This window comes from Neopelma chrysocephalum, unplaced genomic scaffold (genome assembly GCF_003984885.1).
Source record: "Neopelma chrysocephalum unplaced genomic scaffold, ASM398488v2 Primary Assembly neopelma1_25, whole genome shotgun sequence".
NCBI classification, from domain to species: domain Eukaryota; kingdom Metazoa; phylum Chordata; class Aves; order Passeriformes; family Pipridae; genus Neopelma; species Neopelma chrysocephalum.
In genome coordinates this window covers 40098659-40117008 of record NW_020897694.1, presented here as the reverse complement: position 1 = coordinate 40117008, position 18350 = coordinate 40098659, and the positions used below count along the sequence as shown (strand labels likewise).

The following is an 18350-nucleotide window of genomic DNA, read 5'->3' as shown; positions in this document are numbered from 1 at the left end:
TGTACAGATACTTGCATGAAGGCAGTAGCATACTGTAGCCATGGAATATTAAGCTATGTACATAGAGGTAATCCTCATCTCCTTCACACACTGGGAGTGGTATCTTGATTTTTAGCTGTACAGTCATCTTGCAGTAGAAAATGTCTCTTTGCACTGGAATTTGTACGGGAACCATAGTGAAAAAATAAATATGGATTAATGCGGTAATAGTTAAGTTTGCCCTAAACACGTTTTCCAGAAGTGTCTCTCTTGCTGCTCAGTCTTCTATTTTCAATTTAAATTCCACTTTTCCTTCATATGGATCATGAACATTATCAAAGGTAATTCCAGCTCCAATGATTTTGCACACTATTTTAAGTTCTGTATTCCGTGTGATGTTGAGAAATTTTACAGCTACCAGAGGATTGCTGTAGCTGGGCTAGGAGGGGGGGAAAGAAAAGAAAATAATTTTACACTACCAGTTTAAAAACAAAGTCTTAAAAATAGCCTTTTCTTGAGTTCTTGTAGGATTACAGAGATGCTCCATATGTTTCACCTTACACAAAGAGAAAGAAGAAAATTATATTTAAATACATAAAGCACCCACCTGAGCCTTTTTCCCATAGTAGGGGAAGTAGTGCAGGTTGAAGGTACCATTCACAGGGTAGTAGTCCACCTCCAGCGTGTGAGACTCCTCACCCTGTTTTGTAAAATAAGAAAGGAAGATGCTTCATTGGTGAGGAAATTGTCAACCAGCCCTGGGTGAATGTTTCACTGCTGCTAAGTGTGTATTAAAGCTTGAGTTCAGCAGTCTGTTTAGCACCGGTCTTATTTTTATTTTTCAAATAGAAGTGGGAATCTCCAGCTGTTACTATTGCCAAGAAAAGCAGGCAAGTGTTCTTTGATAGCAGTTGGGAATTCAGTAAGTTGAACCTGCTGAAATGGGGGGAGAGCCTGAGGGAGCTGTGCTGAGGTGTGAATTTACTGTGGGGAGCTGAAAGCAAACAGCTCATGTTCTCTGCAGCACAGGAGAACTATTTTTCAGGTGATTTAAAATAAAGCAAACTTTTTTATTTTTTTAGCATGTCTGCTGGTGCAAGAAATTGCACAGAATTGAGAATATTCTCAGTATTTGGCATCTGATTTTCAGAGCTGCAAGAGTAATCTCTCTGGTCACAACTGCAGTTCTCTTGCTCTCAGAGCTGCAGTGCTTGAAATGTGTGAGACTCTAACTTCATACCCTTACCACATATGTGCAGTTCACTCTTGGTGCAGTGCCATTGCCAGGGAAAAACTTAATAATCTGAAATAGAAAACACACATTTGGTCATCTTAGAAATTGTTTTGAGATAAAACTGAGCAAACAATTGAGACCTGAGCTTCAAAGGATGCTTTATGTGTTTCTGCATAAGGTTCTGTCAAACAGATCATCTCATCTTGTATACCTGGGTGAAAAACTGCTGTGGTTGGATACTTAGGAAGCAGGCCTTGGTGCTGCTCAGGATGGGCACTGCAGATGGGCTCCAGCCTGGCCGGGGCAGGTAGCACTACACCTCCTCCAAGTCCAGCTCGTCTACCCACAGGTCCCACTTGCCCTTGCTGATGTCCAGGCAGCCAGGGGTCTATTAAAACAGCTGATTATGTGTCAAGAAAGGAAAAGCTGAATCTCCATGCTTTTAATCTTAACCTTCTTAGAAAAACTTGGTTTTGGCAAAAAAACCTTGTGCTGGTTTGATCCTACAAAACTAGTGGGGTCACATCCTGTAGCAGCAAAGGCGAAAGGAGGTGAAATTCCCCCGGTCACTATTCATCCATCTTTTCCCTGCTGAGGCTGGCACCCAGGCTTGCTGAAGGAGACATTTTGGGCAAAAGCTTGTGTTTCACCTGCCAAAATCAGGGGCAAAGCTCTTCTCTCACAGTTGGGGCTTGCACAGATTCTTGAAAATGTCTAAGGTGGAACCCAAACCAAAAATCAAGTAATTTTGTCTATCAGGAAGTGGAGGGGAGTCTGAGCTCTTCACTTTCTACTGAAACTGAATTAGAAGGTTCAGGATTTTACCCCAAAACAAATATCAAATGCTTATACCTTTGTCTATGTCCTGAAAAAAAGGATGCATAGAAAACTCCCTTTTTCCTCTCCAAAAAACATGTGTTGGTGGTTTTTCCTGAGAACAATATCCACCAGGTTTAAATTTTGTTTTTACAGGTTCTGCTAAAGATTTTCTTTGCAGCCTGGAGAAATAAGGTATCACCTTTCTGAACCCACTTCAGTTACTATCACATCCTAATGTCTCAGCTGAAGGCACAGGACTGTAATATTGCAGGAGGAAACTGTTTTGTGTGCTAGTTTGTGGGAGGAGAGCCCTGCAGAGACATTAACAAAATTAAAGCCAAAGATGTAGAGAGTCAGTTCAGAGATCACTGCCCTGTTACTTTCCTAGGGTGGTGAACAAATCTCAGGATTTCTCTAGAAACTCCGGAGGTCTGTCAGGGAAAAGCACACGATTTTTATTCCCAGTACAAAGCAGAGTTTAGAACCCATGGCAGCAGCTCCTCAGTGGAGATTCCAGTTACTCTCAATGAATTCTTTCCTGCTTGGCACTCTGAGCTTGTACTTACCCTGTTCATTTTTATAATAAAACAGGGTTTCCCTTCTGGAAATCCAAAAGTTGGATCAGTGATGCCAGAGCAGTTTTGAAGCATATCTGAGGTAAATTTGCAGGATAGTTTTGTTTTGTTCGGGCCATCAAAGGTGTCCTGGATGAAGTATGTGTTATTGGTACAGTTGATGTTCAGATGCTGAGCAGCTGGCGTATACTCTAGATGTGTGAAGGAAGAAAGAAAAATTTCCCTCTGAAGTTTTTCATATGCAAATTATAGATTCCAACATCAGGCTGGAGGTTTTATCATGGCAGAATGTACTTCAAGTGAAATTGGGATTAGACAGAATGAAGAAACTTTAAACCGTTTGGGGGTTTGGGTCAGGTTTTTTTTTTTAGAATATCCAACAAAAGAAAAAAAAGAGGAGATCAAATTGAGTTGACTGGCAATTTGTGTTGATAGATCCATATAAAGTCAGTTTCAAATATAATTTTTTTTAGTATGTGAGTGAGAAATATGCAGAATTACAATACTTAATATTAACTCAAAAAGAATATAAATGTGCTAAGATATTAACAGGCAAATGGGGCACCTAACCTACTTTGACTGTACTCTCTGATGGCACCATACAATGGCTTTACTGACTTATTATGGCACTTTGATGTTTGTAGTCACAGATGAATTAATAAATTAATTTAGATGAGATTAGTTTTGAGGAACTTTTGTCCCCCCCCTTCCCTCAACTTTCTATTGGCCTGTTTTATAGAGGCCATTTGGGATGAAACAAAGTAAGAGCTCTGAAGCAGGACTGTCATTTTAATAGAAATGTTTACATATCTATACATTTATAGATTCATGAGATGATTTGCTCATCCCTTTTAGAAGATACACCTTCACTCAAAATCTCTGATTTGACAAGGACAAATGTAAAATGGAGACACTGACATAAGGTTCTCAGACCTAATATGGGAGATGGGTCAGCACATTTCTTTGTTATTATGCAGAAAACCTCATTTTTACCTGTCAGAAAAGTGTGAAGAGTTGTCACTAAGCCTTCCCAGGTTTTGTTGTTGGATACATTATAATAAATTTGTAGTCCTCTATCCCCATAAACGTCAGGTCGTAATGTTACACCTTCATGGGGGAAGAAAAGGGAAGACAAAGCAGAAGAGAGTTGCCAGGCACAGATTTGTTTGTTTAAATTGACAGTAGTGATAATGCTGCATCAAGACTCATCCTCAGTGTAGTAGATCCTCAGGCTTTGTTGGAGGATTTAACTATGTACAGAAACCACCTCGGCTGTGAGTTTTTCAACCAAAACTCTAAAGGCTTTGTGCTGCTGAACTATTTTCTTTTCATGTATATCCACCCTGTTATAAGAACAGCTTGTAAAATCATTCTAGCAAATGCACTGGATTTCCTCAAGACTTCTTAACAATAACAGTCACATCAGGTTAAAGAAACAGATCATACGGCAGCATGAGGAACAGCTTTTAAAAAGCCACACTTAATATTTTACAGGAATTATTTTGCTAGCAAACACCAAGCCTACTGAATACTGGGAGAGGAAACTTCAAAATACAACATCTGACAGAATAATTTTTAGGGCTACAACTTCTAAAAAGTAATTTTTTCACTCCCATTGTGAAAACAAGCCATTGGGGTGTGAAGTTTTAGCAGTATGCACTGATGATCTCTTGCTGATCATCTCCCCTGTCTCTTTTCACGTCCCACAAATCTTTATTCCTAATGCCACAAGTCTTTGTCTTATTTTTACTTGTTTGACCGCTGGCACAGCATATCCTGCTGGGAAGGTATTCCTGCTCTCCCAGGGACTTTCTGTAGTGCCGGCAAGTATGGAAATACCCACCCCAGGTTGCTTGCCCCAGCGCGTCTCCATCTTGCAGGCACCCCACAACCCTCCATGGTGCTTGTGGGGTTGGAGCAGAACCCAGGCTTTCTCCAGGGATTGATCCCTGCCCATGGGTACAGGAGGTGCCCCACAGCCCACAAAAGCCTCCTCCTCTTGCAGGTGACTGCTACAGGCAGGCACCGATTAGCTCAGTAGTATGATTAAATAAATTAATGTATATATATAAAATTTTATTTTATGATATATATTTCTATATTATCTCATGTATATTATATTATTTGTTCTATATATATTCATATATAAATTAATACTTAATAAATTAAATAAATGTGCCAATATTTTTTAAAGCCTGATAGTGTTTTCAGGCAGAGGTTAAACTTTGCAGGGATCATTTGGGCAGAATTGATCTGATTTATTCCACATTGGTCCCCCCTCATGCCTGGGCTCTGCCAGTGCCTCTCAGCCCAGCCCAGCCCCACACAGCCATACCTGGGGATTTCAGCTGGTCTTGGTAATCTGGTTCATATGGATTAATTGTCCTCATTAAAGAATAAATGGAGAGTGCGAACAGCCCTGACATCACCACGTAGAAAGCCAGGTAGTAGAGGCTGATCCAGACTGTGGAAAAAAATGAAAGCAAAATCTCATTTTTCGAGCGAGGCACAGTGATCCCTCTGCAGCCAGGAGCATCCTGGCAGCAGCAGCTGACTTCTTTCCACCCTTGGCCTCAGGGAGGTTTTCCCTGTAAAGGGACAGGTTTTTTGGATCACTTTCTCTACACTCAAAAGAATATTTTTGTAGGAAAAAATTGTTCAGTTTTAAAGGGATTTTTGAAGTAGTTGGTGATGAGCTCAGATTTTTTAAAACTTAAAATATTATGTGGCTTCTTGAAGTAAATTCACATATTAAGACCATTTATCTACTTATTACACATGGACTAGGTGACACAGCCAAGGTATTTCTGTGTCAAAATCAAGTTGCTCCTTGTGTTATTTGGATGACAGATGTCAGTGTTTTGGGTGTGCTGATTTTAGAGCCATATCACTTCACTGCCTTTTACAGCTGAAATCACCATCAGCAAAATGTGTTATCTTGCTATTTTATTCTGGTGTGAGATGCAGAATAGTGTTGTATTTCTGTCTGTATGTGCATGAAGTGTCTTATACATGGCTGATGCTCTACAGGCAGTCAGTGGCTGTTTTGTGGGAGGGCTGTTAGAAACCCACCCCTGCATTCATTGGCGCCTCATAGTACATTCCTCTCTACCAACTGGAAGGGCTCACATTTCAGTTACATTTTCTGTAAAATTCTGTTTTTAGGAGTGGCCAATAAGCTACACTCACAGGTTTCATGGCAGAAAAAAAATCACCTGGAAACTTGCAGCTACTCTTACAGTTTGTGGGAAGAACAGGGATATTCCTTACAATGGTCCAGACTGCCCTTCTCAGAATGTAGATCATAAAATTCATCATGGTTGTAGACACCAGTTTGACTATGGGAAGAGTTTGGCTATGGGAAGAGAGGCTCATCTGAAATACACACTAAGACACAGTGATAAGAAACAAGATCTACTAAGCAGACAATAATTCAGAAAGGAATTTCAGAAAAACAAAGCTTGTTTACAAAGAATTGGACAAACTCCACCAATTAAGCAAAATTCCCCATGTACTACTATGTGAACCCCTTTTAGTTAGCAGATCAGAACCCAACTATAACTGTCACCCTTAGCTATCAATAAGTTACCTGTTAATATGTTAATTTTTCGCCTTTCAGAGTACTTGGTTTAAAACCACTTTCAAGTCATCTTACATTTGCAGGAACTACTTGGATCAATGTTTTGATCAGCTTATTATTATTATTATTATCAGTTGATCCAGCCACCCAAAAAGTGGTTCAAAATTATATGTGACAACTGATGTCTTCAACATATCTACATTGTGCCCCACTCATTAGGATGACACCTCCCTACATGGTTTTTAAATATACTACAAGGAAGAAAATACCCTTATATGTGAAAACCTACCCCAGTTAATTAAGGACCTTCCCATGAAGAGCTTTGTTTCTGGATTCCAGACAAAACGACGGAAATTTTCCATCCGTTCACTGCAGGTCTTCTTTTCATTTAAAGTTGCCATTTTCTCGCAGAAGTTCCCAAAAATGTGTCCTCCTTTGAAACTAAGAAATTCAACCGGTGCCCAGAAGACAGCCAACCAAGAAACTTTGGGTTTTATACCTTCTTCTCCACTGAAGGTCACCAAGTTTGTTTCCTGTGCCAATGAAAGCCCCTGCTCACTCCTGTCAACCTGCTGCAGATACAATTCTTTATAAAGGGTGTTGATAACGCTGCCATTGAGGCTGGCAGGGGAAAGTTAGTTCCAATCAAATGCCCTTCTCCTTTCTGTTGATGGCCTTAGCAGGTCAGCTGTAATAGCTGTTATCAGAGCAGATAAAGTAAAGGAGAGCTTGTTTCTCCCTGGGTTTTCTTTTCTTTTTGTTTTTTCCAATTAACGTGGAATTGCTGGATAGAGTTCTCCCACTACAACCTGCAGACAGTTGTTGGGATATAAAGTATTTTAGTGGGAGTTAGTGGGGGGCAAAAAGCACCAGGTTTTCCCAGTGTTTGCCACGTTGTACAGCTGGGGAAATAAGATCAATGTTTTTCTGTTTTCTGTGGGGAATGTTTTCAGGTGATCTCTGACAATGCTAACTCAGCTTTGGAGTGTGCATAATAAAAGTTTTGCCATCGCCATACAGATATGTGATGAGGTGGAGCAGAGAATGTACAGGAGCCATTTAACCCCCTTTTCTATCTGCTTTAAACCAAAGGCTCTGGGGCATTCAGAGGCAGATGCCCAACCCTGAGTTCACTCTGTGTACAGAGGAGCAAGACTGAAAAGTATACCCAGCAGCTCCCCAGATACACAGAAAACCAAAGGGTGCCCTGCAAGTGACAGAGCTGATGAGCTCTCTAAATGCCCCAGCTGCAAGGGGAGCCTGGGTGTTAGCCCTCCCAGGCTCGCTGTGTTCTTGCTGCTTGTCAAAGTTGTTTGCTAATGCTCTTACTTTCTTATTGAATCCCAAAAACCTCAAAAATTGCCTGGTGAACTCCCCAGGACCAGGGTTTCATCCTATTTAACCAGGTATGTTGGTGTGCCCTGCCTTATACTCACTTCACAGGACTCTTGATGGGGGCAAAGTCTTTGAAATGTGCACACATATAAGGTTAGCTGAGAAACTTTGGATTATTTGAACATTGAAACAGCTGTAATAGAACTGTCAGCTGGAGTAATATGGCAAGATTATTCTGTCAACTAAATAATGCAGAGTTTCTGAACAGAGTTTTATTGTGGGCTTTTTGCCTCAGGTTAGGCAGCATGATAGTTTAGCATAATAACCACCAATTTGGAGTGATTTATTCTCAGATAATGAGTTAGGAGTCAGGCCAAGTAAAAGAAAAATAAGATTTACAGACAGTTAACTAATTTGTATTTCCCATAGAAAAGAAAGGAGGATGAACATAAAGGTACTTTCAGTCATTACACCATGAGCTAACTGATATTCAAGACAAATGTGGGGTTTTTCTTAAAAGTTAAAATAAGACAGGGAGACTGGGCAGTGGCCTGAAAATCATGAAAATGAAACAGATGCCCAGAGGTTAAAAGTTTTATAGAGGATCCCACATAGCAGTTTTGGAAATGGGAACAGAGATGTGAAAAGATTAGGGAGAAGAGCGGGGGGGACCCGTAGCAGGTCTTGAACAGGATTTAACTTTTCCTGTGCTGAGCAGGAGCTGTTTGGGTGAATCTGATGGAGGGGACTGGACTTGGTGAGATGTGAAGTGAGAGGCTTTTTGAAGAAAGAGTGGTTTCTGCACAGCTTGCAGAAAGGTGATAATTTGACCATACACAGACTTCAGCAGGCAACTGAAGCTAAACAACAAATTAGTTATTAATAATGCAATTAAATCCCAAATTATGTTTAAAAGGAAAATGTTGTTGCTTCTGCTTTCACACAGTGAAGATGATGTAGAAATCAGCAGGGTGCAAGTGTCTGTACAGGAGGTGAAGTGGAGCTTCTTGAAATCAAGGAGAATGTCCTCTGGTGAAACTGAGGTTAAGGATTTCATGTGCTCTTCTCTCTTATATTATATCCCATTCGTTCCCATCTATCATTGGCTGGGGAATCTAAAACTCTGCTGAGTTCAGCAGCACTCGCCCAGGTGTGGCTGCACAGCGTGAAGGAGACCATAAAACCAGGAGGGCAGAGTCATGTGCGGGAGGGGGAGAAAGGCACAGGGCAGCTCAACGGGACCACATGGGCAATGGGAGAGGAGCAGCACCAAGTTCTTTCATCCCAACAGGGTCAAAGAAATATCTCTGGATTTGTGTATCACAGAACAGGCAGGAAAATGTTGGATGAAGGAAAGGAAAGCCAGATTTCAAAAGAAGGAGGAAGAGCCTGGCTGCTTTTTATGCTGCCGTAACCTGCACATAATCTGCTAACCTAGATTCAACCCTGCCAGCTATATTAGGCAAGAGTAGGGAAGCTAGATGATTTAAGTGGGTGATTTAAATTATTTTGCTTTATTTCTAAACTGGAGATAGTAAAGATCAGTGAAAAATGAAAATGCAAATATGTCAAGTTAACAGCAGTATCTACACTGAAGGTAAGAATAAAGCAGGAGAATATTACAGCTGAAAATATGTTCTGACTAGAAGCTCCAAAAATACAAATTAGATAAATGCATTACCACATTAATATAAAAGTGCAAATAGAATAATATAATTTTATTATATTCTTACTGTATAATACATTATTTCAACTGCTACACAACTTAAATACATTATTATATATTAAAACAAATAAATTACAAAAATGCATTTACATCAAATACAGAAGTAAGAAAAACAAAGTCGTATAACAGTAGGCGGTTATATTAAGATAGTTTGTCTCTTAGATTTCTCCTCCTGTGTTGCAAATTGTTAATGAAAATGTCAGATGTATCACTCTGCATTTGGACAGAGTGTGATACATCAGCACATATGAGCTGAAAAACTTGCATTTCATTGATGAACTCACCAGGACTTTTGAGCCAGCACTGAACTTAAAGACCAGACTTACTTGTGGAGGTGGTGTCATTGTTGCCACCAGCCAACTGTGTGTGGCAGTTGCTTGGTGCTTGTAAACAGGCTCATCCTATTCAACACTATTCAGATAATTGCAGAGGATATTTTTGTTAAAAACTGGATTTCATTTACATGATGTCTAAATATAATTTAGGAAATGGGATTAGTTAGAAATAAGTAATTACTTGAGTATGCAACTACTTTTGGAAGCTATCTGCAAGCCTGGAAAAGCATGCAAAAATATTGTTTATGTCTTTGGTGAGACCACAGTGGCAGCATGAGGGGCCCAGAAGGGACACAGGGACACATGCTGCATGCCATGTATATGGGCAGCCTGCTCCCAAGCCAGGCACAGCCATGTCACCATAGACTTGTCTCCTGTCCCTCTTCAGCTTCACAGCAGCAGAGACCATGAGGAGAGAAGGGCCATCAAGAACAGTGCCTTCTTATATGCATGAGTTCTGAGTGTAGAAATTTCCCATTGGGAAGCTGGGGATTTTCCACCACCTTGCAAACAAACTAACTCGGAACTTGGTGTTTCCTCTGAAAGACTAGAGGAGAAGTTTGATTAAAAAAGCAATGATTTGTAATGGTGGATTTTCTTCCTTTTTTTTCCTTTTTTTTTTCCTTCTAGAACAAAGAGTGAAATCTGGCTGCACGGAGCTGACAAAACACCTTTATTTACTCACTGAATTGCACAGGAGGCCAAAGGAACCTCGCTCATCTCCTGCAAGGTGAGGTGAATGAAATACTGGAGGTGAAAAGCTGTGATGAAAGGGCACTGACGCCTGGTGTGTGTTGGGGTGGGGGGGTGTTGTGCAGCAAACATGGGGGGCAAGAGGGGATGAGAAACCTGCTAGAAGAGCATGAGGGGAAAATGTTGGAGCACAGAGCTGAAGGTAGGATGGAGCAACGGCTATTCTATGGGCTCTGTTGAAGGGTTCCTGGACAGCACGGTAATTTGTCAGGACACTTGTTACTGACCAGTGGACAACTCTTCATGGTTCCACAGAGGGGGTTTTGGTCTAAGCTCCCTCTTGCTTTATAATCCATCAGGATTCATCCAATGCCTGCTTTCCTCACCCACACATGCAGGGCTGCCCATCAGCGTCCATCGCTGCCCTGATACCCTGGCCTCATGGCCACTGCAGCCAGCCCTGGTCCCATGGCTGTGCCAATCCCTTCTTCCAGAACCTTTTGCTGTATTTAATGTACCCAGAACTGCTCGAAGGGGGACTGATGTTTGCTTTCCTTGGCTGGAATTTAATGGCTGCATCGCTGACCTTGGGCTGGCCACAGAAGGGAAGGACAGCCAAGAGGGAAGGTTGTGCAGGAGTCTATGGTGTGGCACAAGAAGCCACCCTGCAAGAGCCACCCTGCTGTGACTAGGCACAACTGATTTATATGTACAAAGAGGGAGGTGAAGCCCCTTCCTCTCCCAGTGGTTTGCACAGTTATCAAGCTTGAGTAAAAAGCTTGAAGGCTACTTCTGGAGCACCATACCTAAAAGGTTAGATCCAGGCTGAGATGGTATCCCTTGGAAATGGTGCCCTTAGCAGACCTTTGTGCCAGTACACCTTGGCAAGCCAGGCTTGGCTTTACACCGGACTTCTTAAACACCATACCAGCTTGATCTGTGTTAGGTTTGCCTGGCACTGACTGGGAACTTGGTGTCAATGTTAATAAAACATTAACTTTGTTTACTCGTGATAAGGGCACTGATTCCATTCTCTTGTTGAGGCTGTGCAGAGGTGGTCGTGGTGGGGAATACCAGGAGGGACAGGTTGCTGCCTGCTGACTTATTGGAGCACTGCCAGAGCCATGACAGGGTGTCAGCCTCCTGATTTCAGATGGCTCAATGACACTACCTCTCCAAGCATCATGATTTCAGCCTGTCTCCCTGAAGGAGGTGTTCATCTTGTGCTGCCTGGGTGACTTTCCAGAGCACAACATGGACTGCGCCAGCTGGGAGGAGAAACCATCCTGGTGTAGTAAGACACGGGGGAGGGTCCCATGGGCCTCCATCCCCAGTGTACTTGGGGCTTGCCAATGAGGTTATGTGCTAGGGCTGGCATTTAAAGTTCACCTGCAGTGATAGAAATGAGGTTTATGCCTTTCTCTTTGGCCTATGACTGTCTTCTGTATTAAAAAGTCAGCAGGTGACTGGACGTGCTAGGCTTGCTCTGCCTTTCTCATGGAGACGGCAAAAAATTTTCTGAAAATGTCTGAAATATAAAATTTAGAATGTAAGAGAATATCAGATCCTGATGGTGGAGCACAGTGAAGGGACAAAGATGGTGAAGGGCCTTGAGGGGAAGCCGTATAAGGAGCAGCTGAGGGCACTTGGTCTGTTCAGCCTGGAGAAGAGGAGACTGAGGGGAGACCTCATTGCAGTCTACAACTTCCTCGTGAGGGGGAGAGGAGGGGCAGGCACTGATCTCTGTGGTGACCAGTGACAGGACTGAGGGAATGGCCCAAAGTTGTCTCAGGGGAGGTTTAGGTTGGATATTAGAAAAAGGTTCTTCACCCAGAGGGTGGTTGGGCACTGGAACAGGCTCCCCAGGGAAGTGGTCACAGCACCAAGGCTGAGAGAGTTCAAGAAGTGTTTTGATGATATTCTCAGGCACATGGTGTGACTCTCGGGGATGATCCTGTGCAAGGCCAGGAGCTGGACTCCATGATCCTTGTGGGTCCCTTCCAACTCAGCATATTCTGTGATTCCATGTAACACTGTTCCTGTCCAACTTTCTATGTCGTTTCAGGGTTTGGAGTGTGATTTTTTTTTTTGGTCTTGTATTTTGGTTTTTTCTTTGCTGCATTGTGTTTTACTAACAATCCCTCTCATTTGCCTCTCCCCTGTATTTTGCATTTTGACAAAAGAAAACATGTTAGCATTTTTTCAGCCTTGGGGAGCACAGTTATTCTATGTTTGAAAATAAAGACATCAAATCAGTAGCCTGAGCAATTCAGGGCAAGAAAACAGTTGAAAACATGGAGTTGTTGCTATCCCACTGTTTCCAGCCTCAGAGAAAGTGATAAGAGCAAGGGAGGGTGTTGGCAAAAGTGCAGTGCTGAGTTTATGATCAGGGCTGTGGAAAATGCAAAGCAGCCTCTCTTCAGGGCTTAGCTGGTCTCCACTTTTCTGTTCTGCTCCCATTTGTCCAAAGACTGCTGACACCACCATGAGCCCATTCAGATCCCTCTACTTCCCCTCTGCTTCCTGAGAATCTAAAGAAGATTATTGCTATGAAAAACTGCTAAACTGCATGCAAAAACAAACCTAGCAAAACCCAGTAATGTTTCTTTCAGACATGGCAGAGTGCCAAAGCATGCTGTTTCAGGGGCAACATACTACTGCTCGTGGTGTTTTTCAGATGATGGTGAGTAACGGGGTCCTTGAGAACATTAAACATCGCATGAGGCATCTCCAGCAGTTCTGACTTCATCAACTTCCACTGAAGGGATATCTCCATCTGCACAGGCTATCGCAGGCCATAGAGTTTCATGTGGTGTTGCAAGGTCATAAGCCACATGCCCAGCTGAATGCCCATCTGCAAAGCTGCATCCTGGCTCTTGTTACACTCAAAATCTTGTTCACGGACAAAAGGGATGTTCATCAAGTAAGGCCAAGAATGTATTGATAACATAACTGAAATCTTACGAGTCTAATCAGTATTACTCCAAATCTAGCTGTTACAGGAAAGAATATTGCAGTTAAAACCATACACACATTTTTTAGCCTCTACACTTTTTCTTGATGCTACATTCTGCCTTCCACTGCTTCTTGGTGTCCTGAGGTCAGTGTTGTCTCACTGGTTGGGCATTGTAAGTGGTGGAACAGCCCTCAGATGGAGGGAAATCCCACCATACCTAAGTTACATAGGGCTCAGCCTTCAAACCTGTCCGGGTGTGCCAGGCTGGGCTTCTCCCAGCCTGACCTCACCATGGGTGTTGTGGCACTGTCACCTTGTGACATGTTGCTCCCCCTCGCCTTTCACTCCTTCCTTTATGCCTCTTTACTTCAAAGACTGTTGAGATATTGCTTAGCCAAGCTATTAATACTTCAATAGCTCTTCAGTCATACTTCCTGAGCCTTCTTGCACTCTGTTACTGCCATTTTGTACTACCTCCCAGCTTGTCTGTGTCTTGGGGGTAATAAGATGTCCAAAAGTGAATGCTGTTCAAGATGTGGCCTCACCAACCACAAATCCTCTAAAATCCATGAGAATGTGCCCAGTGGCTTCAGTTTACTTTGATATCTGGCCTAAAGAGAAGAATACTGCTTTTTTTCAGCTCGGTAATATGATATCTCAGCATGAACCACTCAAAATTACATAGGGATTTTTTTTTTTTAACACAGCCCTATTAAGTGGCAAATTCGCATGTATCTACTATTTAGCAAATACTCCAAATTGCTTTGAGTGCCACTTCTTCTCAGTTCTACTCCTGTCAGATTTTAGCCATTCAAATATTTGCTTTTTATCTTGTACTTTGCCTCACTGCAATCCACGTTGTTTTCTGCCCAGCTTTCTAATCTTGTCAGACCTCCCCGTTTCTGTTGTCAAAGCCTGCTGCAGACAGGCTGACCATCTCTCTTGCCTCAATAGCAGATATGTGTTGACTCCAAGATTAGTTTTTAGCCAAGATGAAGAAGTAACAATGCAAAGTCTTTGCCTTAATTTTAATGTACCTGGCTTAGTTTAGACATTCAGACTGAATCTGGCTCATTTTTATATGGACCTCATTTTTAAAGGACACCCAACTCAATTCTTGGACCTGGTTTTCAGAAATTAAGTCTGCACCCAGCTGCTTCAAAGCATGTCTTACCAAGACTCAACAGTTCTCTTACACACTGGGGACAAGATATTGGGAAAACTGTATGCAACAGCACTCAACACACCTGTCATCATGCTGCTGCATCACTACCTTCCTCTGGTGCAGCAGGTCTCTATTACAAATTATATCCTTCCAATTCATAAAAACATTCTTCAGCCTCTTCTAAATAATTAGTGATACTACTCAGTAAAGGCATCAACAACCCAGGCAGTGATGTAATGGTAAGGAGGTAATGAAGTATCAGTTCCTTACTAAACTTATAGCATAGGGAGAAAGATTTCTTCATTCAAGTATACCCTCACAGTGTACAGGACAGCATGGATAAGTTCAGATAACTGTTGCAACTCCTCTTTGGGAACAGGTTTTCAAATGCTTTTGAACGCACCTAATGGCTATTTCACTTAAATCACATTATCAAAGTTTGCTTGGAGAAATGCTACATGAAACTATCTAAAACCTCACCAAACCAAGATATGCCAAGTTTAGCACCTGTTCTCCTAAACAAAGTGAGAAATTATGTTGGTTCAGCATTTTCAGCATAACTTAAATCACCCTAATTTGTAAAGGGATGGTATAATCCATTTTCTAGCCTCTTCCTTTGCACTGGAGTGGGACTGACATTTTTCATCAGGTGCTTCCTTTCTCTCTGTTTCTAAGTAAAGATCACGTGTTTCTCTGTCTTTGAACCTCTGGGTTTGAACCTTTGCTGGTCCTTGGCAAGATTTTCAGGGATTATTTTGGCTCGTTGCTGCATTCCTCTGCTCTTGGCTGGCTGGAAAACACTTGTTTATCGATATGTTCTTTAACTTGAGCACCCTTATTTTCTGGCTTGCACCCAATCTTATCTTTGTCTGATATTGGGATACAGCTGTCTGCCATTTGCAACATGAATTTTCCCCTGGGTAGTGGATGAAGCAAGGAATTATCTCCCCTTTCCTCCCACTCAAAAGATACAAAGGATATAACCTGGTGTCAGCTACGGTGGACACACATTGACCATGGTGGGGCCCTGCCAGACCCTGGTGACAAGTTGATTGTTTTCTTTGTCACATCTTCAGAACCCAGTCCTCAGCAGGCACTGAAAGCTCCTGCCCTGCCCAGCACCATAGGGAGCCCAGCTAAGGTAAGGAAACCTGGAGCCATCAGGGTTTGTCTGCACACAGCAGATTTACACAGCCTTTGGCTGTGCTGGTTATGACCTTAACTCTGTGACAGATCAGGCAGGGAAAGGTCAGCTTCAACCACGTGAAAAATCAATACCGAGTGGAAAGCGATGTCTCGAGCTGTGTGTGTTAAAATCCACTTTTACAGATGCCCCACATCTTCACTGAAAATTTCCCTTAAATATGCATGGCTGGTTCCTCCTTTGATGTCAGTGAGTAACAGCATTAATAGCTAAGTCCCCTTAGGCCTTATTTCCCCTACTAATGACAATCAAATATACCTATAAATAAATATTTCTTTAAAATAATAAATATAAATAGAGAGAGACATAAGGTATTTTTTTCCAGGCTAATACAAGGAAATGAGGCTACCAAGAAAATCTAGAATTATCTTCCAGTAAAACCACAGTGGCTGTTCAGCGGTTAATTTAGCATGCAGATGTCCTTTTACACACTCTGTCCCTCGGGAGCTGCTTAGTAGTCCTCCTGGCCTTGTTACAACAGACTAATTCCTGTTACATTGAATAAAGTGTTCTGAACTACCAAAATGCATGATGTAATGGTGCTATGCTTTAAGGGACCCCAAACTCAGGCCAGTTTTTTTCTCAAAGACTCAAGTCTCACTGCCTCTCACTGCAGTAGGGGTGATGGTGGGTTTAGGTGCCGTCCTGCACGCATACACGCAGTGGCAGCAGGGTGCTGACACAGGTGGCCACCACAGCATCCCTCCAGGGCTGCCCATGAGGATGCAGTGCAGGGGGATCAGCCCCCAGAGTCCTCTCTGTGAGCTGCAGGTGATTGCACAGCTCTAGAAACCATGACAAATCTCGCTTTGCACAGCTCCTGAAACATGCGTGCTGAGAGACATTTTAAAACGGTGCCTAAATGATTAGGAAATGGCAAAAATAATGCATTCAGTCTTTGTCCAGAGGTAGAACTATTCCTCCTGTTTCAATGAATGTTGGTAAATGGGAAAAGATTATGAGACTTTTCCTGATAGTGGGACTGTGAGTGCTGAGGAGGGGTCCTCAGGAAAAGAGGAGGTGAGAGAAATCTGAGGACAAGGGCTGAAAGCAAGCAGGTTTTAGTATCAAATTATCTCTGTGTACTTACTTGTGGAGCCATTAAACCACCAGTCTAAGCTACACTATCTTCTCAGAAAATCTTACGTTCAGCAACCTGGCATTAGAAAGGTACATGGCTACAGATGAAACAGTTCTAGTTTTGGCTATTTGTCTACAAGACTTAGAAAACTGAGTCTTTGGAGAGAAAAGGTGAATCTTCAGAGAGATAAAGTTTTAATGGGGATACCATTATTACAAATGAATCAACATTTCAAGGGAAGACCAGATTGGGAAAAAAATACTATAAAACTGAGTGTTCCACTAAAAGAGGTTAGGAGCATTTATGGCACTTTTATGTTTAGCTGTCATCCTGCTGAGGTGGTAACATTTCAGAATATGGCTATGCATCAGAATTTCAGTATCAGTACATCTTTATATTGATCTGAGTGCCTGGGATCAGCATCCATAATGGATAATGAAGCTTGTGATTCCAAGGCACTCTTAGGAAATACCAATGTTTAGAATTTACTACTGCTGTAAGCTGAAGTTATGGAGATACTTGTGAATGCCAGGTCTGGCTCTTGAAATATACCCCAGTTGTTATACAGAACTTGTTCTGTTTCTAAACTATAAGACTGGTGAAAAGATGTATTTGTTGCATTTATCACTGTGAATGATATGAATCACTGGGATTGCTGTGAATGTGTAGCTAGATTTACTCCTTCCTAGAAATAAATACTAATATCAGTGTATTTGTCAGGATCCATGGCAAAGATCGCTGACCACCTTACAAAACTGTGCACCTGCTTCTCATCTCACATATACAGCATCACCAGAAAGCCAGTTTTGTAAACCTGAAACATCGACTGAAGAGAGAGAAACCAACTGATCTAATTCAGTTGTCAATCTACCACAATGACTTGAAAGGCCATGTTTGAAACTTGTGACATAGAGTTCAGTAAAAATCCCGCTCCCCCCACCACTCACCCCCACTCCCGCAGGGTAGGGCTGTTCTTGCAGAGGGTATTTAGTGAAGTGAAAGATGTCTGTATAATGACAATCCTCAGAAAACTGCTGTTATCAAGGAAAAAAAGTGCAATGAAGAGATACAAGAGGGAAAGTGAGAGATCACAGAATTGTTCATTGTCATCTTTTAAATAAAGGAGCTAAAATTATTTATTTATAGGAGCTGTGCAATCATGTGAAGTTATACAAACTGTGGATCAACCAGAGGCACACAAAGACCCTGGTCCATACCAGGGTCACACAACATATTTCTGCAAGGCTGGTGAGCTCTGTGCTGCCCTTCTCCTGCTGGACCCTCTCCATCTCAGCCTCGTGGGCTGTGCTGCCACCTGTGGAGATGCCAGGCAGGCACTGACAGCACAATAGCAACCGAAGGTGAGAAGCCTGCATTGGAGTCCTCCTGATGGGGTCTCCTGCAAATCAGGCATTTTAGTGGCCTGAGGAGGGCAGCTCGGGGATCTGGTTTTTTTCCTACACAGGAACACTTGCATGGCACCCCCGGCTTTCTTTGCCCAAAGGGAGGACATGCACTGCTCAGGGGAGGGAGGCTGAGCCTGTATTTCACAAGCGTTGTGCTTACAAATATGGAGTCATACCACGTCAGCCATCTGCTTTTGGTCCCAGGGCAAAGCCTCCCATTGCCCTCGCATAAGGAGCACGGTTTGGCCTCTTTGATTAATGA

The 18350-nt window shown here is 42.3% G+C and overlaps 1 protein-coding gene across 1 annotated transcript; it reads right to left on the bottom strand.

The window, feature by feature from the left end:
- Positions 1–256: 256 nt before the first annotated feature.
- Positions 257–6588, bottom strand: ATP4B (ATPase H+/K+ transporting subunit beta). The gene is made up of 7 exons (XM_027675043.1): positions 6477–6588; positions 4943–5071; positions 3601–3714; positions 2599–2798; positions 1220–1282; positions 587–679; positions 257–418 (listed from the first exon to the last, which is right to left on the bottom strand). Exons 1-7 carry the CDS (start codon positions 6586–6588, stop codon positions 257–259), a joined length of 873 nt encoding a protein of 290 aa, XP_027530844.1.
- Between the last annotated feature and the right edge of the window lie 11762 nt (positions 6589–18350).

Coding starts and splice junctions, on each gene's coding strand:
- ATP4B (XM_027675043.1), bottom strand. CDS start 6,588: ATGGCAACTTTAAATGAAAAGAAGACCTGCAGTGAACGGATGGAAAAT. Junction 1,283..2,598: donor TTATTATAAAAATGAACAGG/GTAAGTACAAGC, acceptor TTTCTATTTCAG/ATTATTAAGTTTTTCCCTGG. Junction 680..1,219: donor ACTGCACATATGTGGTAAGG/GTATGAAGTTAG, acceptor TTTACAAAACAG/GGTGAGGAGTCTCACACGCT.